Source organism: Panthera pardus, unplaced genomic scaffold (assembly GCF_024362965.1).
Source record: "Panthera pardus isolate Hobbes unplaced genomic scaffold, ASM2436296v1 HiC_scaffold_20, whole genome shotgun sequence".
NCBI lineage: Eukaryota > Metazoa > Chordata > Mammalia > Carnivora > Felidae > Panthera > Panthera pardus.
Genome location: NW_026526766.1, coordinates 83,846,763 through 83,871,178, shown reverse-complemented (window position 1 = coordinate 83,871,178; position 24,416 = coordinate 83,846,763). Strand labels below are relative to the sequence as shown.

The 24,416-nt window shown below is 43.5% G+C and overlaps 1 protein-coding gene across 6 annotated transcripts in view; it reads left to right on the top strand.

The window, feature by feature from the left end:
* Positions 1 to 24,416, top strand: part of MAPKAP1 (MAPK associated protein 1) — a 243,021-nt gene that overhangs the window by 188,941 nt on the left and 29,664 nt on the right. For all 6 annotated transcript variants that reach the window (XM_019421134.2, XM_019421132.2, XM_019421131.2 and 3 more), the window contains one exon: positions 9,940 to 10,080. In XM_019421134.2, coding sequence (XP_019276679.1) covers positions 9,940 to 10,080 — 141 coding nt within the window. The remainder of the gene's footprint in view (positions 1 to 9,939; positions 10,081 to 24,416) is intronic.

The following is a 24,416-nucleotide window of genomic DNA, read 5'->3' as shown; positions in this document are numbered from 1 at the left end:
CGCTCTCCCCCTTTCTTGAAAGTTCCCCCCTTTTCATTTTATCATTAGGTAGTAATTAGTATTCAAGGGAAATTGGTCTTAATATATTGAAATTGGTTAAGTGCATTTAGACCTGTACCACAGCCAATGTCTTATTGGAAAATGTAATTGGGGACTCTGTGTATGTAATTAATTGAATTACAATTAAGAACTTTCATTAAGCGATACACTGGTACATTAGAGCAGTAAGGAAACATGTTTGACGAGCCACAAACCCTGTATGGGCTCTAAGTGAGGGCACAGGGATTTGCATCCCTTTGGTAAGCTCCTGGCCCCAGAGACCACCCTGCAGCCCCTGACTAATGGTTTGGTAATGCATCAGGTGACATTTCTGTAGTGATTCCCAGATGGGAGGTGGGGTTCTTCCAGTATGTGTGACCTCAGTTTCTGACTCTGGAGTCAGAGAGAGAGAAATAGAGTGAGAGGGCCTCAGTGTTGATCAGATATTACAGTTGTTAGGTATTTGGTCATGTCAGTTGTCAAAAAATGCCCAGGCTTCTTTTCCTGTGTTTTCAACAGTAACAAAGACACATTGGAGGAAGAGGAAACGATAGGAATTCTGTCATCAACCTAACATCCAAGCAAACCTGTAATGAACCAATGGTCGGGACCCTTGGATAGTCATGCTTTAACCTGTAAAAGGTGGTTAGTTTCATTCTGAGCACACATTCTTTTATTCCTCCCCAGAACCTTGATGGCATCCTCCTCCAGGCCAGCCACTATGCTGAGGCGGTGGAAAGGAGTTGCACATCATGGAGCCCACAGTTGTGATAGGTGCGACAAAAAGTATAAAAGAGTAGCTAGCAGGTGACTGGGGCCGTGAGAAAAGGAGAAAGCTTCCCTGTGGAAGAATAAAAGGAGTTTGTTAGTGAGTAAGGGAGGAATGTTTCAGTGCAAGGGACAGCTCATCTGAAGGCCTTGAGAAGGAGCTTGACCTGTTCGGGAATAAATGAATGGAGGGGGCAGGAAATGAGCAAGGGTGAGAGTGCTGGGAGTTAAGACGGAGGGCTGCGCAGGATCTAGAAAGCAGAGCCCAAAGGTCCTACTCTTTTTAGAAGTTCTGCAAACCGGAAACTGTTTCTTTCTGATCACCTCATAAAACAAGATTACCCTGATTTATTTGAAGGTCTGAAATCTCCCTGTGGAAAGGCTCTGACTCCAAGAGTTTAATCAATTAGGCCCTGACAGCAAGGATCCCTACCCTGATTGTTGCATGGAACATTCAGTGAAGGGCATATCCTACTATGTGATCCTGACGGCTTTGGAGAGATTACTACAGAGGGGCATGCCTGCACACATGTGTGTGTTATAGTATATCACCTATTGATTCTTTTTTAGAGACCAGCAAAAATGACTAGTAGCCAAAGGGAAGTGTTTAATAGAAGAGAAGTTTGGGGCTTATGAGGCTTTAGGGACTTAAAAGGCCTTTGGAAAAAAAAAAAATGTGATGGATGTAGAAAGCAAGGGAGAGTTTTTCTCCTTGACTCACTTATGCAGCCAGCTTGGAGTCTTACAGAAAGAGTGAAGAGAATTAGGTTTTATCCCTGATTCTTTGTTCTGGCAAGGCCAGGCATAATTGTGTTCTCCTTAGATACTGTTATGGCCCAAGGATTTGTACATGCACAGCCCATCTAAGGAACATTTTTACCCAAAGGGTTATGTGGTGGGTAACGGCACATTTTTAGAATTAGACAGACGTGGGTTCGGTTCCTAGCTCCAGCTTATACGAGTTGCATGGCTATACCAGCCGGATGACATTCTAAGCTTCATTTTTCTCACCTGTGAAAAGTGGATAATAAACTACAACTTTGGGGAAAATTAAATGAGGGTATTGGGAAAATTAAATGAGATAACGTATTTAAAGTGCTGAACATGTGGGGCACCTGGGTTGGGTGGCTCATTCGGTTAAGCTCCTGACTTTGGCTCAGGTCATGATTTCATGGTACGTGAGTTCAAGCCCCACGTTGGTCTCTGTGCTGACAGTGCAGAGCCTGCTTGGGATCCTCCCCTTCCTCTGCCCCCTCTCCCACATACTCTTTCTCTCTCACGAAATAAATTTCGCCTTTAAAAAAAATAAATTGCTGAGCATAATGTCTGGCATATAGTAAACACTCAGTAAATGTTAACCTCTGTTGTGGTTGTTGTTGAGGCAGCATCCCAGTTTGGTGGGTTGCCTGAATGGAAGACTAGGAATGGTGTGTTAGGTTCTATTAACTGAGATAAATATGGGGGGTGGTATACAAACTCAGGTATACTGTTACGGTTAAGCTGTGGTTCAGCAAACTTCACTCATGCCCCCAACGGCACTTATTGAACATCGACTTTGTGCTCTGTAGGATAGAATGTTCCTGCCCTCAAAGGAACTCATTGTGTAGAAACAGAATATAGATGTTTATCACATAAGAGGTTTACAAGAGCCTTCAGAATGACAGGGTTCCGGGAGAGAGATCAGGAAAGATTCTAGACTAGACCTGGAAGTGTACATATTTTATTTTATTTTTTAGAGAGAATGTGAGTGGGGGAGAGGGGAAGAGGAAGAGAGAGAGAGAGAGAGAGAGAGAGAGAGAAAGAACCCCAAGCAGGCTCCACGCTCAGTACAGGACCGACACAGGACTTGATCCCACAACCCTGGGACTATGACCTGAGCCAAAATCGAGTCGAATACTCAACTAAGCCACCCAGGCACACTGAAGTGTATACATTTTAAAGAGTGGGGAGGATATTCTGCCAAATGGTATAACCTGAGCAAAGTCCATTTTAGCCAAAGTGCAGTGATTGTTCTATGTGGGGAATAGCAATAAGGCATCAAGATAGAGTAGGGCAGGGGTACCTGGATGGCACAGTTGGTAGAGCGTGATCTCAGGGTCATGAGTTCAAGCCCTGTGTTGGGGGAGGGAGGGAGGAGAGTAGGGCAGAAGATGGTTTATCTCCTCTTAATTTAGTCAGTTATTTGTGCAGCAGTATTTTACTGTGTGCCAGGTCCTGCCATGGATACTGTCTCTGCCTTTGAAGAACTTATCCCCCTCCAACCCTGACTGTTTTATTTTCCACCACTCCCCTTCATACACTCTTTGCTCCAGCCAAATGCAAACATTTGCTGATCCCTATATAAGTGCTCACACTTGGTGGACTTCATGTTTTCCCCATACTATTCCCTCTGTGGACTGCCTGTCCCCTCCCATCGTCTGGGTCTCCTGCCATCCTCCTGTGTTCCTGAAGCACTAGTATAGTCCCACAGCTGTGGTTGGTGCTGGCCTATTTGTGAACTTGATACGATCAGTCAACAGGATCAACTTGCTACAGAGAGTTTAAAGGAGAGGATGTAACAAAGGCCATCATCGTCTTCTGGTTGAGTTCTAGAGTTCGCATTGATCTTTTTGGAGAAGAAAGATTGAAGTTGTTTTAACTCATAAACTGGACTCAAGCTTTTTGACTTGGCCTAAGACTCGTTGAACCATAAAATGAAGTGTAAACTCCTGTGTAGTTTGTATCTATAAACATAAGACATCTGCCGGTAGCATACAGTGAGTTCATCTGAGCTTTGATTTGTTGATCAGTGCCCATTTGTCAGAAAGGAAGTCCCGTATGCACCTCTAAGTTTCAGTGAAATCATGTGTATGAAAACATATTTTAAATGTAAAACAGCATTAGTTATAATTCACCTTGATCTGATCACCTGACAACAAGCCTGTTACTCTTGTAATGTGTGTCCACGCTTTCTATTTGTGTTTGTTGTCAGATATGTAACACATACACAGCTGTAATCGCACTTTCACGTCTCATCGTGATTGTCCAAAGGATATCCAGGGACTGAAAACATGGCATAAGAACCAATAAAGGCAGTGGCATGGCTCTCAAGCTTCTTGGTCTTAGACCCCTTTACACTCTTAAAAATTATTGAGGAGGTTGGCTGGGTGGCTCAGTTGGTTAAGCGTCCTACTTTGGCTCAGGTCACGATCTCGCAGTCCGTGAGTTCAAGCCCATGTTGGGCTCTGTGCTGACAGTTCAGAGCCTGGAGCCTGCTTGGGGTTCTGTGTTTCCTGTCTCTCTCTGCCCCTCCCCACTCACACTGTGTCTCTCTCTCAAAAATAAACATTAAAAAAAAAAAATTAAAAAAAATTATTGAGAACCCCAAAGAGCTTTTATTTATTGAGCTATATCTATTTATTAGGAATCAAAACTGAGAAATTTTTAAATATTTACAAATTTATTAAAAAGTAATAAATCCATTACATGTTAAGTTTTTATGAAAATAGCTATATTTTCTTTTGTTCTTTTTTATTTGTTTTGTTTTCCATTTTCTTTCTCTGAAGAGCATTTATTTTTGTTCCATCAGGAAGATGAATTGTTGGCTAATCACCTGAATACTATAGCGGGCACCATTTTATATTTTTGCAAATTTCTAGAATATCTGGCTTTAGAGAAAACATCTTGATCTCCATGTCTGTTGCATTCAGTCTGCTATAATATATTGTTCCAGTTGTAGTAGGTGAAGAAAATTTGGCCTAACATAGATACGTGGTTGGAAAAGGGAGGAGTATTTCAGTAGCCTTTTCAGACAATAGTGGGTATTAATTTTCATTAATATGCCACAGCTCAAGTGATTGATTCTTAAAGGGTAGTCGCAATGTGGAATCAGAACCATATCTATAAACTTGTGTACTAATTATTATTACTTTGTGCTCTTATAAGATAACAGGCATGAAAGGGGCAAATAATCTCTTACTGTTAATATTATGAAAATAGTATTGAGATTATGGCCGCCTGGACTGGTTCTTGGGGGTCACTCCCTCCAGTGGGTCCTGGACTCCTCTCTGAGAACCACTGGTTTGGGGTTTGCAGCTACCACCTACCCAGCGTCTCTGCTTGCTGCTGCTTGTAGGAATGCGGTGAGGTGGGAGGAGAAGGAGAAGCACAGCAGGAAGAACATGGATCGGGTTTAATAGAGCCGTCCCAGCTCTGCCTCTTCCCAAAAATGGTGTCTCGGGCAAGGTTTTGACCCACTCTTGACCTTTGATGTCAGAGTTAGGATTTGAACCTGCGTCTCTGAACTCTACGTTCTGGGTTCTTCCCAGTGTTTTTAAGCCTCAAGGCCACTTCCCAGCACTTGACTCTCTCAGCACCTTCTCTTTCTTTGCTGCAGGCCCTAGACTTTGCCTGCCTCCACCTTCCTCTCTTCTCTGCTTCCCTCTGACCCCTCTTGCCCTGGCCTGGTTTTGCCAGTAAGGTAGATACCCATTCCTGTTTCCTCCTTCCTGATTCCTTCCCCCACATAGCTAGGCTCCTTCCCCTTGTAGATTTTGCCCTTCAAACCTTTACCAATTGCATATGGGCTCTCTGCCATTCTTCCAGACCCTGGTGTCAGTCCATCTGAGCTCCGGTGCTCAAGTCACTTTTAGGTCCCACCCCAAAATTTGATCTATCACAATACATCTTTGAGTTATTGCAGCTCGGGCATTTTGACACGATACATTATGGTAATCCATAGCACATAGAGACATTAACACTCCCGACTTTGACAAAATACATTGTGAAGTCTTTGAAGGCACCATTACAATTTATCTTGTCATTCAGGAGGAGACCCAGTTCAGCATTAATGTAGATGAACACAGTGTGGCTTTTGTTTCATTTAATTGCTTATGACCTTTTTAATTGCTAATTTAACAAAATACCAAAGGGTTATGTTTCAATTAAATTAACACTTTGGGAGTGGTTTTTTTAATATATGTTTATTTTTAAGACATTCTGGCTCTCTCTGCTTTTTACTTGGAGTAGATAAAAATGTCTTCTCTTGAACAGAAGTGGGTTTTTAAATGTGAAGTTGATATATAGTAATAATTCTAATATGCAAATGATACAGTGCCTGCGTATGGTTGGATTCACTCCTTTCTAGAAGGATACAAACAGTAAAGGTATACATACAAAGTCTTTGAACTTTTCTGGTCCCAAAACGTGCTTTTGGTATAATGCTCTGCTTTGGATGTTTGTCTTTAGATGTAAAATGTCTCTCGTACGCACCACTTATTGGGTGCTTCTCTCTGCCTTGTAATACTTTCTTTGTGTTCTGTAGCAAGTTTGTAAGCTCCTGAAGATCAGGAACCCTGCCTTATCCTTACCAGTGTGCCTCCATAGGCGAGCATACTGCTGGCATGGGGACAGTAGTTGCAGGTTATATGGCTGACTGATCCGTACACACAGACGTGCCCCCTCCGAGCAGCGACACTCCTGAGCCTCTGTCAAAAAATGGCTCTATAACTCCGAAGACCGGAAGTTGTTCATGTTCGGCAGATGACCTGCTTGGGGGTGAGCAGCGTGTACTGGAGGCGAGTGCAGGGCTGTTGTCCTTTCCTACTCCCCCAGGAGCTGTTGCCCTTCTAATCATAAAAGCAAACACACCCCTTATCATCTGGGGCAAGGCTCAGAACTTACCCGAGTAACAGGGGGGCCTAAATCCTCAAATGGGATATGAATTTACACTGTTAGAGAGTAGAAGGTCAATGCAAGAAGCATTAGTGTGTTGAGCCAGCTCCAGCTATATAAGTCTTGAACAAAATTAATATAAGGAAATTGACAAGCCTTGCTGGTTATTCCATAGCTTTAAGACCTCTACTAAAATCCTATCATCTCATCTGCCCATTATTAACATTTCAGCAAAATATAAAGTTTTCATTAATCTCCCACAGCAAATTTAGGAGTGAAAACTGGCACTTGTTTGAGCTTTTAGGACTACATTAGCTGGTGTATTAAACAAAATATGTCATTCTTCAGTAGCTTCTGTAAGAAGCTAAATCAATTTCCAGCCATATTTATGCACCACTTTATCTAAAAGCATCTGAATTATCATTTACAGCTAAGATGCTTTATTAGCAGCTGGCATTGAAATTGCTCAGTAAAAAATTATATGTCACGTTATAGTAATTTTTAAATTGGTTTTAATCCAACATCATAAAATGTAAAACTCTTAAGTGTAGTTTTTTTTTTTTTTTTTAGTAATTGGCATTTTAGCATAATGAGCTGTTACCTCTTTCCAAATCAAATACCTGCAATATTTAGAAAATACTAATTAGTAAAGAAAGCAGAAGTTCTTGAGCTAAGCTGTATCTAATAATGGGATTTTCTCAGATAAGATGACTTTAACTGGTTTTTAAAACATGAAAGGATTTTAACATTTTACCAAAAATTCTCCACAGCTCTCATATATAAAAGGTTCTAAAAATAGAAATAAACACATCTTCTCGGTTCTGTTTCAGGAAAGTGTATATTGGGGAAAGTGATTGATTATTTGAAACTCTATAAATTCTAGCCACTCTCTTGGTTTAAAATATGGACATTACCCAGAAGACAGTCATGCTCACAATGATGCCATTTCTGTCCAAAATTACACATGTCCTAAAGAAAGGTAGTGAACTTACCTAATGATCCTCATAGATGTTGAGTGCAACTCTTCTGGTCCTCGTGATGTGATGTTGGCTAAGTCGCTCAGCCCCTCTGATTCTCCTGTGGCTGTGGCAGCTGGCATTTATCAGTACATTTTTATTGAGCACTTGCTTTATCCTGGGCATGGTAGCACTAGCAGGGTTTAGGCTATAATGGTGAGTAAAGCAGTCACTCTGCCTGCTCTATTAGGGTTTGCAGTCCAGTGGCAGAGACAGACAATGACTAGCTGTGACAGCATTCTGCAGAAAAATGCTGGGTGCAGTGGCAAAGGGAGCTGAGCTACACTTGGGGGCCAGGGGTCAGGGAAGTTTCCCTGGAATGTCACTTGAGCTAGGCTCTTCAGGAAAAATAGGTAGGACACCTGGAGGAATAGGTCAGGAGAGAATGAAGTGGGGAGAAGGGGACCTGGGCAGAGAGGACAGTATAATATATGCAGATGCTCAAAGATGGGACTGTATCACAGGCATGCAGTGAATGGTCCATTAAGGGAGAGGCTGCATCCTCCCTGAGCAGGGAGCATTATTGTGGGTGCTAGAGTGGTCCAAACTGGGAAAGTGTTTGGAAATCAAATGCACCGTTCCTAATAAAGGAGTTCAATGTGAAGGCATCAGAAACCAACTTTGACTTAAAAGCTTACCCTGTAGGCAATAACTGTGGGAAGGAAAAGCCTGTTAATTGTCAGGCTGCCAGTTATGTAACAGAATTTTCCCATTTTATACCCAAATCTAGAGTTTTCCGTTCCTCCAACTCTGTCCCAAGGAGTTCTCTTTGGGTTTCCCTGTGAAGCCATCTCTGAGTATTCAACACAAGGCTTGGGCACCCTGTTCTGGTTGGCCTCTGCCATACAGGTGCTTCCCTCCCACTGGTGAACGGTACCAGTAGCTGCACCTGCAGAAGACCACATTTTAAGCTGGGGAACGGGAAATAATTTAGCTTTGCTTAGTGTGGACTCAGGCACATGACTTTACCTCTCAAAGCCTCAGATTCCTCATCTGTATAATAGAGAAAATGAGTACCCACCAGGTTGGCATGAGGCTTAAGTGCATGTGTAAAGAGCTTAGCGCCATGCCTGATGTCTAGTGAGCACTCAAACGCACTGGTTCTTTATGTATTTTTTATTTATTTACTTAGCCCAATTTAGTGAGGGCATACCGGTTGCCTGCACTGCTTGTAAATGATACAGAGATGAATGAGAAGCTTTACCGACCATCAAAAAGCTTCCAAATTAGGCCAGAGTGACCAGTCAACAATTCCAGTGCAAGATTGAATATGGTCCTCTCTGACGGTAGAATAAAAACAATCATGACTGCTGTTTACTAAGTGTATTATGGTTAGATTCTTTAAATACATTTTGACATTCTGTGCATGGTAAAAACGGGCTCAGAGAGTTTAAAGTCACTTGACCTTAGATCATATAGCAAGTTAGAGGCACAGGAATTAAGCCCAGGGCTGTCTGGCCCCAGAGTCCAGTATAACCCAGATTCACAAATTCCAACTGCTGTGGAATTCAAGAGGAGATAGACTTTGAGCCGCCTTGAGTGGAGTTTTGACAAGTCCAGGGTAAGCTTGGAAGGCTACCACATGAACAAAGGGCTGGCAGTAGAAAAATCTAGACTTGTGTGCAGTCTGAGGAGTTTGGGAAGAGCTGAGAGAAGGTATGGCTGAGAAATAACAAGTAAAATTGAAAAATTACATGTTAGGCAGATTATGGACAGCCTTGATTGCTTGGCTGAAAACAGTGCCTCGTTCAGAAGGCCATGGGAAGCCAGGCAAGATTTTTGAGCACTGGCCTTCTTACTTGTCCCCAGTACACCTCTCAGGGTACTGGGCATGCACGAAGCTCTCACTAAACATTTGATGAGTGAATAAATGATCTAGGCTTTAGAAAGCTTTATGAATCAGACAGTCCTATGGTGGCTGGATCGCAGGGAGAGCTCGGTGGCTGGAAGGCCCATGAGGACACTGTTACACCCATCTGAGAGTGAGCAGGCTCGTGCCCACACCAGTGGAGACTGGGATGCAAGACGGGAAACTGATGAACACACAGTTTGAGAATCTTGGAAAGCACAAGATTTCTCCAAGAGCACGGATTACTTTTATGATCGGAAAAATCATTCAGAAAAGAAGCAAGAAGGATGACCACCCATGCTTTTGTGGTTGTAACTTAACTCTCGTGGAGATGGAGAGCTTCTGGCGAGCAGCAGTTTTTCTATCCCTGTGAATCCCTGCTGCCCAGCCAAGGGCCTGCCATAGAATAGGCAGTGCTTGTGGTATTAATTGTTGAATGATGAATATGTTACCATTCTCTGTTTACTGGAATGGCATTATTGAGTCATCGCTCAGCCTTTTCTTCTCTAAATTAAATAGCCCATATTATTTTAATTTATCCCAGAGCATTTTAAGCAGACACCATTTTCCAAGCCTCATGTATCTTTATGTGTTAAACTGCTTTTTCCTCCCCAGGTTCAAGGGCAGACGGGGTTTTTGAGGAGGATTCACAAATTGACATAGCTACAGTACAGGATATGCTGAGCAGTCACCATTACAAGTCATTCAAAGTCAGCATGATCCACAGACTGCGATTCACCACCGATGTCCAGTTAGGTAAGTAAGTACATGAACCGATGATGGACTGAACCCTTCGTATCAGTGGTCAGTGTAGAAACAGGGAGAGAAACAACATCTGACTTTTATGTGACCTGAATGACTGACGGTAATTTGTTTTCAGAGAAAATGTTTAAACAGTGAAATATAAAGTACCTCCTTTTTCCCACCTGAGTGCTCTGTCTTGTCTTCTTTTTTTATGAAGCAGAAGATTAGAAATAGAACTAACCTGAGACTCTTTTCAAACTGATTGACTTCTGTGAAGTTCCATAAATCTTTTCGTTCTGTAATTTTCTACATGCTATCCTTAGAACCGCTTTGTAGCATTGCCACTTGCCTTTTTTAACTCAGGTGAATTCATTGCTTATTCATTCATGACTTTATTCAGGAAGCTTTTTAATGATCTCAGAAGTTATATTTGGATCCTCACCGAATAATCCAGACCTTTCAATTAATATTTGGGATTAATCTGTGCTCGCTTCGGCAGCACATATACTCAAATATTTGGGATTAATCTGTTCCAATTAAGGCTACATTTCTGTTTTGACTTACATGTAACAAGAGTAGAAGTCTCGTAGTAGTCAACATAATATCATCATCATCACGGCTGTCATTTATAGGTGTCTGCTGTGTGTTAAACACTGTGCTAAGTGCTTTACATACTCTGCAAAACTACCTAGAAGGTGGGTATTTGTGTCTTCCCCATCTAACAAAGAAGGTAAATGAGGTGCAGAGGGGTGACGTCTGTGGCCAAGCTCACACAGCAGGTAGTGTGAGGAGCAGAACCCTGGTTTGGCCAACTGAAGTGCACCTGCTCCCTCCGAAAGGACACCGGGGGGAGCAGGGAGCAGGTGTGGGTGCCAGGCTTAGTCAGGGAGCGGACCTGGCTCTGCCACCTGCCTCTGCCACGCCACCCCTTCCCGGACCTCGTTTGCTTGTGTGTGAAGGGGGGAGGTTTGCGCTCCAACGTCGAGGCCCACCGATTCTGGGTTTCTCACAAATGCTCCGTATGTGTCTCATAGTAAAGTCTTTTGTAATGCTGGTGTTAGTCTGGCTAATTTGTAATAAGCCTCAAAAATCTCTTCAAATACTCCTTCCCAGCCTCACTGACTAGAGCTTGAAACACGCTGACAGCACAGCTTAGTAGGTAAGAGGGGACCCTCGGATGTACAAAGCTCTGAATCGTGGCTCTGTCGGTAACCAGCTGTGTCAGGCAAGTGCCTTCATCTTTCAGAGCCTCAATTCCATTCTAACTGGGAATATCAGTAGCACCAACTTCTTAGGATTGCCTTGGGGAGCAAGTTAGGCCATGTGAAGCAGTTAGTACAGGGCCCGACGGGTGGTGGACCCCCTGTAAAGGAGAACTTGTGGTGGAGAGGCAGGGCTTTGGACAGACTCTGGAGCTAGAGGCCTGGGTTCAAACCCTGGCTCGTTTGTCCGCTGTATCACCACAGGCAAATGACTCAGAGCCTCTGTTTCCTCATTTGTAAAGTGAGGATAATAATCCCTGTCTCACAGATGTCCTTACAGGGATGAAATGACACCACACATGCACACTACTCAGAAAGGCACCTGGCACATAGCAAGTCCTCAGTAAACACCAGCTGCTAAGATGATGATGATTCGAACAGACTAACTAGATGGATTAGCACCCAGTAACTTTGAACCAAAACACACAACCCACCTTTTTTTCCTCTTTCTGGACCTGTTTCTGCCTCCTTAAAAAAGAAGGAAAGAAGGAGGGAAGGAAGGAAGGAAGGAAGGAAGGAAGGAAGGAAGGAAGGAAGGAAGGAAGGAGAAAGAAAAGAAAGAAAGAAAGAAAGAAAGAAAGAAAGAAAGAAAGAAAAGAAAGAAAGAAAAAGAAAGAGAAAGAGGGAGGAAGCTAAATATCTAAATTGTAAAAAAAAATTGCTTATTTAATGTCGATTCTTAAACATAAAATTCTTTGGTGTTTTTCTTCCTGGAGCTGCTTTTCCTGGTACTTATAGAAATAAAAATAATGAGGCTACTCAAAAAGAAGCCAGATTCAAGAAAAGGGGGTGGGGGGGGTAGAAGTACGTACTTTATTATTCCACTACGTACCATTCAAAAATACACAAAAATAGCGTTGGTGCTATAGTGGTGAGCGTAGCTGCCTTCCAAAAATACAGTCATCTGCTGTGCAGGAGTAATGAAGGTGGTCATCCTGCTGGGAGAGGAGGCTGTAGTGACTGCAGGGGAGACTTGGGATGCTGGTAACGTTCTGCTTCTTGATCTGGGTACCTATTACATGGGTATGTAGACTTTGTGAAAAAAATCAAGTTACACGGGGCTCCTGGGTGGCTCAGTCAGTTGAGCTTCCAACTTTGGCTCAGGTCATGATCTCGTGGTTCATGAGTTCGAGCCCCACTGCAGCTCGGAGCCTGGAGCCTGCTTTGGATTCTGTGTCTCCCTTTCTCTCTGCCCCTCCCTAGCTCGGCTCACTCTCTCGCTTGCGCGCGCTCTCTCTCTCTCTCTCTCTTTCAAAAATAAAAACATCAAAAAAAATTTTTTTAAAGAAAAAGTCAAGTTATAGATACTCTTACAACTCATGCATTTTCTGTTGGTATATTTTCAATTAAAAGTTTACTAAAATAAGAATGCTACTCAGACATCTAGTTTGGGTTTGCCTACAGTACCTTCCCAGTAACAAAGGAGTGGCTCGTTTTAAGGAGCCCAGTAAGTAGCCGGACTGCAGCCAAGACAGAGGTCCAGGCTACAAGGCAGGGATTTTCCCAGGGAGCACAATCAGTAAATCCACCCATCCCCAAGGTAAAAAAGCAGTGCTTTGGAAAGATTACCAAGATCGTGAGCTTCTTTCCCTGTTTTTTTTTTCCAAAGGCAAAAAAGCCAAACTTTAATTCATTAGATTCTGACATGTATATTCATTTAAAGGAAGAAGTCCACAAAAGGATCTGTGGGAAGAGCCCAACTCTGTAGTCAGGATTGGGTTTAAATCCCAGCATTACCACTTACCCCCAGTGTCTCCTTGGACAAGTCCCTTTCCAGGCTTAGTTTTTGTCATCTGTAAAATGGGAACTCTAATGTTTACCTTTCAAGGTAGAATAGAATAAAGTGTTTGGCCCAGAGCAGCTGTATTCTGAAAGGAGGCTCATCTTAGTTGTTGTTACTATTGTCACTGTTACTTATTTTGCCCATGGCTTTCTGTCCAAGCCTACCATCTTGAAATTAGCCTGATCACTTAGATTAGGTAGTGGCTCTGTTGGCAGAGTTTCACTTGTAGCCACAGTGGAGGACACTTGTCAGGTAGAAGTGGATGATGACAGTGGTGAGGATATCTCTCCCTGGAGCAGTGGTTCTCAGAAGTGTGACTAGAGGCCAGGTCCCAGTCACCTCTGGAAGTTTCCAGTGGTACACATGGCACCCTCTGGTGGTGAGTCATGGCTCCAAGGAGCTTCTGAACGGTCAACTGTCAGAATATCTGTTTCAGTTACGAATCTACACTCAGTCTTACAAACAGAGCATTATGAACAGAAACTTCATATATTAGTCCTAAGGAATTTTGTGACAATTACATAAACTCTGCCTGTGAGTACTATACCATGTGATTAATAAATAAGCTCATTTCCTGTTGCCATGTAGATGAGTTCTATAACTTCAGATCCCCTTTCCCTCGCGAAGCAGGTGACACCCTTTCATTTTAACAGTAACGACAATAAAAACCGGCAGAATAATCCAGGAATTCCTTCTTTCCAAAACTGACTCTACTGTAAAGGATAGGGCAGCAAACAACGCACTTTTATGAGCATTTGAGTGAGCAGCTGGATTCTGAGATCAGTAAATAATTTATTTTATTTCAACTGACTAGCCAGGTGCTTCAGATCTTTCCTGACACTGATGGATGGTCTCCTCTGCTCATCCATCCTGTGTCAGTCAGAGCAGAGATTTCACTTGCCCCCTGTGGCAAGTTCTTCTAAGTGGTAAGTGTCTGTGTGCAGCATTTCCCCAGTAGCCCTGCTGATTCCACAGAAAACTCCCCGTCCACTCTGAGTCAGTGGTACGCAGGAGCACGCAGCAGCGATCAGAATTCCCCAGCTCCGCGGCATCATCACAGCTGCTTGTCTCCCGATCGGGTAGTCGTGGCCCGTGCTCCCGTTTTTGCCATCTGCCATCTGCTTCTGAGAAAGGCGAGGAGGGACGCAAATTTGGATCTGCAAGACCCTAACTTAAACTGATTTTCCACAAGACTTTTCTGTGATTGAAAAACTTTATTGGAGTCCCGTAGTGAAACCTGCGGCAAAGACCTGATCTTTGTAAATAATATTAAGAAGAATTACAATTTTCTTCAGTTTATTTATTTCTTTTGAGAAAAAAAGCACAAGTGGGGGAAGGGCAGAGAGAGAGAGAGAGAGAGAGGAGAGAAAGAATCCCAAGCAGGCTCTGCACTGTCAGCACAGAGCCTGATGCGGGGCTCGAACCCACAAACCGTGAGATCATGACCTGAGCTGAAGTCAGATGCTTAACAATTGAGCCACCCAGGTGCCCCAGAATTACAATTTTTAAAGGCAGTTATTTATCAAGTGCTTGCTATGTGCCAGGCACTTCGCTGATCACTCTTATATTCATTGTCTCCTATAATTATATCACTATTACTGGATAGTACTGATATTATCTCCATTTTTTTATATCAGGAAACTAGGGTATAGGGAACAATTACTCATCAAGTAATGAAGCTGAGATCAGAATCCAGACTGTCTAAAGCTTCGTCCTGCACCTAACTACTATATTATGCCTTGAATGCAAATTGTCATCACACTAATACTCTTTAGCTCTAGGACAATTTTCAGTGTACTGTGAACTTTCCCCCCATCACCTTATTTAATCCACACAGAGCAGTGATGATGTTATTCCCATTTCATAACAAAAAACCAAGGCTTGGAGGAGTAAATGAAGTAATGTGATGCACATAGAGAATTTAGTGTTGACTGGCACGTAGCTATTGCTTAATAAGTACTAACTTTCCTTCCCTCCCCCCTCCGCCCCCCAGCCATCAGGATAGACAGGGGGGTATCCAGTCCCAGTAACAGAACTGGGACTGAAGCCCAGTCCCATACGGCGAACCCAATCCATCAAGCCATGGATGTCTCAAACAATCTCTCTGAAAGGTTTCATGGTTTCCTTCACGAAGGAAGTGATTACTTCTAGTTGGCCAGTTCCAGAGATTCTGCACATCCTCACTCTTCCCCCTGCCCTAGCATCTGGGGGTCAGGGTCAGCATAGCATGCACGCCGCTGTTCCATCCTCTGTTCACATTGTCAGTCAGTCACTGCCCTTCTTCCCTCTGGGCCCAGAATCGTTTCTAACACAACCCTATAAGCGAGCCCTCGCAGTCAGTTCAAGTTGGTTCTTTTTTTTTTTTTTTTTTTTTAATGTTTATTTATTTATTTTGAGAGAGAGGGCGGGAGGGGGAGAGGGAGAGAATCCCAAGCAGGCTCTGCACTGTCAGTACAGAACCTGACAGGGGCTCAGGCCCACAAACCATGAGATCATGACCTGAGCTGAAACCAAGAGTCGGACACTTAACTGACCAAGCCACCCAGGCGCCCCTGAAGTTGGTTCTTAAGTTGAAATCTATTCACCATCCCTGCTGTGCCAGCCTGGAAGGTTTACCACACAAAACCGTCATGCCTAACCATTCGTGTATTCCTTGAAAACGTCCTTGGAATATTTCATCTTGTCTGCTTCCTCTCTGTGTTGGGCCTAAAAGTACAGATGCCCTTAAGTGTAGCCCTTGCTTGAGCTTATACCACGTTGAGGTCATTTCCATTAATGTGATCTACCCATATGTCTGATGCTGGGTGCCTGACCATAGGATCAGGCACTAGGACGTGTGCGGCCAAAAATGCCAAGGCTGAGAGCTTGAAATGGGTTTGGAGAAAATCAAACTCAAAGGGTCAAGTATGGATGCCAACCAGGATCTAGGACACCCATAGCGTTCTGTCAGTAAGTATTTGTTGGCCGCCTGGTAGAAGCCGGATTGTGATGCACCAGCCAAGAGGCTGCCAGAAATCCACGTAAGAAACGGAGCAGAGAAGGCCAAGATACCACCGTTGGGTACCTCTTAATTACGTAGTACCTCAGAGCAGCGATTGTGACCCTGACTGTATATCAGAGTCGCCGAGTCCCTGATCTCATCCCGGGCCTGCTAGTCAGAATCTCCCCGTAATTATGGGATTTGGGAAATGCAGCATCTCGGCATCCAGAGGACTTTCTTGCCCCTTACCTCTTGGTCCAAGGCTTGTTTTTACTGGGAAGGTTGGCTTGGAGTCCCTGATATAGGGTCTGAGGCTGAGAAGTGCCTTGACAGTTGTGCCACTGTGCTAACTTGATCCCTTCCCTTTATCATTTGTCAGTATAGACCTATCCCCATGGCACCAAAGGTATAGGTCACTGAATCTGTAATATACCGTGAATTCCATCTGCGTCATAATTGCATATATAACCTAACATCATTCTGTGTAAGATGTACAGATTCTGTATAGGATTTACAGATAAAGAGTGTTTCATAAAATCTCTCTGAAAGGTTTCGTGGTCGCCTCCACTATCTCTTCATAAAACAATCCATATGTATAATCGTAACACTTGTGATCATGGTAGTTATTTATCAAAAGTATCAAGTACAATAGCACATATCATAGAGAAGGCAGAGAGGTTTCATCTCATAAACTGACTCCAATCAAGTTTGTAATGGCTGCCCAGAGCATTATGCTGAGGCAGCATCTGGAGCTGCGTCTGAGGGCAACATAAAGAAACTCTGTGATTGATTAAAAATGCCTGCCCTGAGCCTGAGCATGATGAGAGGCAGCATATTTGCCATCTATTGTCTAACCTGGTTTATCTGTCCTGTTGCACTTACCATTTAACCCCCTGGTCAATACCTACAAGCCAGCACTCAAGGAGGACTTCATTACATTGCTATTTTTTAATATACAGCATGCAAACTTAAGAAGCACATTAATAACACAAGACTGAGTGAAAGCAAGCAGCTGTGGCCAGCACTTTTTTTTTTTTTTTTACTCCTTGGGCTCACTCTGGTGCTGTGTGGCTCTATGAATAAAATATTTGCCCCTGTTATTTTCCACTTGGGGCACCTGTGGAGTATAGTTCGAGTAATTACATAATCTGGAAATGTAGGTTCTTAGCAAGTGAATTGATTTTCCCTCCTATTTCTGTTTCATTTTCTTACTGAGTACTAAGGAGATCTCCTCCTCCATTCAGACACATGAAAATGATCATGAGAGACATTCATCACACTTAGCTCCAAAATCCCTGGGTCCATTGAGTAATTTGAGGATGGCAATTCTAGTATCACATGATTATTCTGTCCCTGTTGTGACATTTTCTGAACCAAAATTTGGAATAGAGTTTAACAAGTACTAATGAGCTTATGAAATAGCAGGACAAATACTATCAAGACTGCCTCCAGAAAAAAAATTTTTTACCAGATTAGTGCTTACTGCAGTACTTGGGTTGAGGAAAGATCCCCTGATAGGAAGTGTCAGAAGCTCTAGGGGTTTTTTCTCACTGTGTACCTTCCTCTAATTCCTTGCTCCCAGATCTGCCCTTTTGAGAATACCTGTTGAGTACTCCAGGGCTACTAATGACAATGTATGAGGTTCCTCAGATGGTTGAGAAAGCCTTGAGAACTGGGAAAAGTGGAGAGCCATTGGCATAATGAAATTAATGGGAATAGGATAATGGAGTGTCCATCCAGCTTCTGTATTCCTTTTACCCTGCCCTCAACCTCGGCACTTGAGCTCCAACATGATACCAGGGCCTGAACATGAGAAAGATCTGGTCTTTCCACCCTCTGTAGGTGATAATCACAAATGCTCTTAGGAAATGACATACTGCTTCCTAACTGACGCTGAAAGCTCACCTGAAGCATCTACTTGCCAGGAGAATGTTTAGTTTGGGAATCTAACGCCCTCAGTACAAAATCTTTGTAAACGCCTTCTTACAGAGAGAGCTTAGTCCTCATCCAGGGACAGGTGTTACTGGGTGGAACAGTCTCGGGTCTCATCCAGTCAGCTCCACCCTTGTGCCCATGCGGTGCTGTGTACAGCTGTGTATTCATGGACTCATTCCTGTTCAGGCCACTGCTTAGTTTTCATTCCAAGGATAAAGGCCTAGTCAAGTATACTCACACTTGTTACCGAGTCCCTAACTGACCACACATTGGAATTGGTAGCTCTTAGCTATGGTTCCCAAAAGGTTTCAGATGATTAGCCCTTGAATGGAACCAGTGATTCTGGGGCCCAGTACCCCCACTTGATCTCAAGAATGTAAGGCTCCACTGGGTATCATTATAGTTGTGGCTAAAATATTGTATTGTTACCTATTTGGGGTCCCTTAGGGAGACAGTGCTTTTTATACTGTATTGCATTTGCTCATGATGTGAATATACCCACTATATAAACTTGATGCATTGAGACAGGAGAGGTGGTCTGTTTAAACCCTGGCCTGATAGTCTGGGGATGTGAATTACGGGTACAGTGCTGTCATTAATGGGTGACATCAGACAAGTCATATCCCCACCCTGAGCCTCAATTTCTTCATATGGAGAATGAAAGCCCCAGACTGGATGATCTCTGAGGTCTCATTAAGCCCAAACAGCCTTTGTGTCTGATCCTGTGTGTAAATTCAGGCAAGTTTCAAAGACTTCCCTGAATGCTCTGTGGATGCTATCGATTGGCTGTGTGGATTCAGCACAATCCACTCCAGCAAAGAGTTGTTCATTGGCACTCCCAGGGGCTTTTCCAGGCTTTCACAGGCTCTAGGTAACCCGAAGACAAGAGGATTGTAGAATTGTATAAAAAACTACTCCAGGATTTAACAACAGTGGAGCTTTTCTAGTCTTAGATTCAAAGTTGTAGGAAATTGATGAATGAACCACAGCTCGTGATGTCTGAACAAATAAATAACAACTGAGGAAATACACTGAGGCATGGAATATTAAATGCCCTAATTTTTGCCAAACTGGTGTTTTAGCTTCTTAGAAGGGCATTTTAAGCATGCCTTAGGGGAGATTGTGCCTCCTGGGAGTCAAGCATGCGCCTCTGAGACAGTAGGAAGCGGCAAGCTGGTTGGGAAACAACCCAGAGTTGGTCAGATAGACCTGGTTTTCAACCCAGCTTTGCCATTTACTGACTTGATACACCCTGCCTAAGTACATCATTTCACCTTTCTGCAGTTCATCTCAGTAATAATCTTACTAAAACCTGAGCCCTTATTATTTTTTAAAAATTTGTTTTAATGTTTATTTACTTTTGAGACGGGGGTGGGGGGGGACGGGGCGAGGGCGCAGAGAGAGAGTAGGAGACGCAGAATCTGAAGCAGGCTCCAGGCTCTGAGCTGTCAGCACAGAGCCCAACACAGGGCTCTAACTCACGGACCACGAGATCATGACCTAAGCCAAAGTCGGACACTTAACCGACTGAGCCACCCAGGCACCCCGAGGCTTATTATGTGCCAGGCATTCTGCTGAGTGTTTTACATGCTTAGGCCACCCCATCTTCATGGCATCCTGGGAGCTGGTACTGTTTGTTACCCCCTTTCACAGAGGAGGAAGCTCAGGCTTACCCAGGGAGAAGCACCTTAACTCAGGACAACAATGGGGATGTGCTGGCAAAATCAAGATCTAGAGACCTAGGAGGTGGCTGGGAGGTGCCGGGGGTTCCCCTAGCAAGAGTGGTCCCACTGCTCCAGCTGTGACAACGGTTTTCCTGGTGTCGAATATGGACTCTAGGTTGCAGAGAAGTATGGCCAATGACACTTGGTAATGGGAGGTTATTGTAAGGATGCGTGAGGGCGAGAATGTTGGTCTCCCCAGGCAGACAGTCATTCTGGATCCTGGTTCTTCCAAGGCTGTGATGTAGAGCAGGTCCCAGAGATAATGCCCCCAGACTAGGGCCAAGCAGATCCCTTGTTCACATCCCTCCCGGCTCTCCTTGTGCTCCCTGTCCAGACTTTCAGCACGGGGTCTGTGTCACATCCCTTAGCCCAGTGCCTAACTCCTGATAATGATAGTCATGAGAAATAGTGGCGTAGGTCACAGCGATATGTGAAGCCCTATTTCCAAGCACTTTACAAGTCTTATTTAATCCTCACAAAAGCCCAGAAGGTAGATTCTGTTATCATCACCATTTTACAGCACCTTGCCCAAAGTCACATAGTTAGGAATTAAGGAAACTGATATTCAAACTCAGGACTCTCTGACTCTGAAGTCTCTATGCCTAATCTCTCTGCACTACTGCCTTTAAATATAAAATGGGCTCTACTGCCTTCCAGATAGAAGTGGGTAAGCTCTCAGTAAGTTGGTCAACACAAAAGGACCCAGCACAGAGCTGCCCAAAGTAGATATTCAGTCTGTTAGCAGAAGATGATATACATGCTAATTTCCTTTTATGGACATCTTTTGGGTAGTTAAAACAGACAAGGGTCTCCTTGTGATAACTCTAAAGCCTTGGACAAATAGTTTCCCCCAGAGAGTTGTATATACATTAGAGTTGCATTTTTGTTTATTTTGAGCTGTCTTGTTAGGGAAGGATTTATATGCTGGCATTGACTTAGGACAGCAATCAGGCATTGTTTTCCACCTTTGACAGTTGGCGTAATAGTTTGCTTCCAGTGAGGTTTGACTCACTATCTGGAAGCTGTCAGAAGTGGGAGCATGAAAAGGTCATGACGGATGGCTATGGATAAGTGGGTAGGGGGAGAGCTGGTTAAAGGAGACAGTTGGCCTCACTTATTTCTGAGGGAAGGGGCTGACCCTGTCCGCTTTGGGCCAGCCCTCATGCTCTCTTCCTCACCTACCACAGCTGGTCAGGTGAAGCCCTGCCAGGCAGCGTTTTGTGAGAGTGGCCCCAGGGTGGCCATAATGTAGCCACGGGAGCCCTTCCCAGCAGCCCAGCCACGTGGGTGCTTGAGAACTGCTAGATGGAAGTAGGTCTTTATGTAGGATTTGCCTTCATGACTATCAGTTACCGGATTCAGCATACTGCCTTCCCCACACCATAAAAGTTGGGAAAGGGTACTGAATTCTGAGTAGAAACCAAGAAAATGTCAGCTCCTAAAATGATGTTTGTTTTTATTTCGGGTGAATTTTTTGTTTTGTAAAAACACAGAAAAGGAAAGGACCTAATCCTACTAGCCAGAATTGACACTGTTCCCGTTGGGAACGTATCCTTTTGATCTCTTTTCTATAAATATTTTTCCTGCTCTTTTCACTTAGCTTCAGAAGAATTTTTCCAAGTCCAAGCTTATCTCATACAGAATTTTTCGTGGTTGTGTTGTAGTCCATCGTAGTTGGATTAACTGTTCCTTTGTTGGCCATTTAAGTTGGAGAAATGGAAACTTCACAAAAGCCAACTTCCCTTGTTTTCATAGACATGTGTTTATAATTTGAAATACTTACACATACTGTGTAAGTGACACTTTAAGGAATGCCTCTGCCTTTCCTTCGGTGACTTTACACAAAAACTTTAGCCAAGGAAATTAAAACCACGCTCATTGGTCATAAAGAAGAATATTGCTAGGATTTCATGCTCCAGTTTGTCATGTCTGAACAAAAATAAGTGTGCATTTATTGGCACATTTGAATGTTTATTTTTTCCTTTGTAAAAATTTAAAAAGGACACTGGGGAGCTCAGTCAGTTAAGAGTCCGACTCTTGATTTCAGCTCAGGTCATGATCTCATAGTTCATGGGTTCAAGCCCCACATTGGACCCTGTCCTGATGGCGTGGAGCCTGCTTGGGTTTCTCTCCCTCTCTTTCTCTCTCTCCTTCTCTTCCTGTCCATCCCCGCTTTAAAAACAAAAAACAAAAACAGAAAAACATTGAAAGAGGATACTAAAGACTAGCTGAGCAGAATTTCTCATTACATCTGGGACTCAACTGAATGCGTCCATGCAGAGCAGTGGGAAGTGCCATACTTAGGAACAAGATCGCTCTGGGCATGAAATGGCTTTTCCACTTAAAAGCTTCCCAACCTTGGACACGTACCTTCACCTCTCCTAGTGCATGTTATAGAAAATACCAAGCATGGTTTTTTGCAGAATAGCATAGTGGCTGAGAGGACAGATTTTGGGACCAAATTTTCTGACTTTCTCCAAATTCTAGCTTTGCCCCATTTTAGCTGTGTGATCTTGGGCAAGTTACTTAACCGCCCTGGGTTTCCATTTTCTCATCTATAAAATAGGAATAAATACAGTAACCAATTTGATCCGGGCGTTGTGAGATTTGAATTCGTGCACACAGGATTTCTAACCATGCTAACATATATTTGGTGCCAGGTAATGTTCACCCCTCTTTGCCCCTGGCGTGGACTGTGGTGCCAGCCTCCTAACTGGTCTCCTCTCCACCAGGCTGCCTCCTCCTTCCAGCCAAGAAGGAGACCTTGGACCCCCAAGGCAGGGACAGAAGAGGTCTGTGTTTGCTTCCAGGCTAGATTCTGCAGACTGTCCTCAGCAGTGGGTTCTGGGTCTGCCCAGGAGAATGGGCTCCAAGGCTACACCGCCCCAGGGCCTGCCAAACTGGAAGCAGAGGGTTGTCACTTGTCCAGCAAGCACAGATCAGCTCCTGTGGGCTGTGTGCCCTGTGTTATGAAGCTGAGACTCACACACATCTCAAGTACAGTGAGATTATTTAATGTACAAAAGGATTTTTCCCATCAGGAAAGATCCCCCTACAGGTTCCTTTAAATAGTGACTCCTCCAGGCAGGCGAGTGTTTTACAGATCATTAACTACTTGACTGAAAGCCTGCAGGGCAGAGAAACTTCAGACTAAAGTGTTGGGAGCCCCTGCCAATTACAGATCAATCCAAAATGAATATAAAGTATCTCTGGAACTAGAAGTCAGTGGGAAAATGTGATTTGATTCGGAAAAAATCTGATTTACAGGCAACTTTTTTGGAACACACCAGTTGTTTAAATGGTGTTCCACCTGCCTGCCCATCTTGAACCTAATGCATTCAGTCTCCCACATCTTCATCCCCAAACGCCAGAATTGGGGTTCCCCTCTGCGAACAGTGACTGCACAATAACCCCCAGAAAGGGCGTCATTGGGAAAGTGTTTTTGTGGCCATGCAGAGAGTAGGCAATTGATGCAGAGATACAGCCCGAAATGGATGAACTATACAGTAACAATTTGCAGATAAAAATAATAGAAGTTAAAGTGTACTTTACATGATAAAAGAAAGATGAAAGAGGACGAGAGTCTGTTACATCTGAGATGGTTACAAAAGTCCTGCTTTGTGAAGTAGGCTCTGTTGAAAAGATTGATGCCATGGGGAGTGACCTTGGCTTGGAGCAGGAGCTGGTGATGTATGTATGAGCATCCCTCTGCTAAATGGACCCAGATTTGTAGCACTAATATACATGGGAGCCCAGAACCAAACTCAGTACGGCAATAAATCAACAGCCACTTTGGGTGTCATTTCTGGTTTATATTCCACTATTGTTCTATCACTTTAATTCATGTCACTATCATCTTTTCATCTGGAACAGTTTTATATAATTTTCCAGTGGAGTTACCTGACAAATCCTATCAAATTAACAAGGTACATTAACAATATTGACTGACTACGGCTTCAGGAGTCGCAGGGCCGTAGAACAAAATTTTAAAGCTGTGTCTCTCTGGTGATGATTCCCCCCCCCCCCCCCTTTCTGGGAAAGGAATGTGGGGCAGGGTTTATTCCACATATGAGATATGCACATTTATTTTGCTCTGCTCAGTTTTGACTGTTATAAATGTCAAAATAAGAAGAAGGAGGAGGAGGGACAAAAACAAAAACAAAAAAAACCAACGCACTTGCTACCAGCAGCCATGGCGTAAGTACTTTTCTTCTCTCAGGGAACTATAGAAATGTCCAGATCTTTAACAATTAATGGCCAAATTGGAGGGAGGAGTGTAACTGGGTAGTCGTAATCTATTTTAAGTGAAATGTAATGAAACTGGTCTCCTGATACATTCTCACCCTCCTGAAATCATCTAGACCTGAACGGCTGGAGTCCATTGGACTTATGACATTATGCCTGATTGAAATATGGAATTCCTGAAATATGTCTAATGACAAATTCCAGCGTTCAATTAATAAAAATATACCAGTTTTTCATCTTTTCCAAAGACCACACAGTAATGACCAGGGTTAAGCAACTGTGCCGCATCGTCTCCCGTGAAGACCGCAGACGAGACCGGTGTTGTCTGTATGGTCTCCTGCCTTTGTCTGACCGCTCTTTGGGATTTCTTTAGTCAGAAAATAAAATAGAAATGGAGTGTGTGGCAGACCTCATCACTA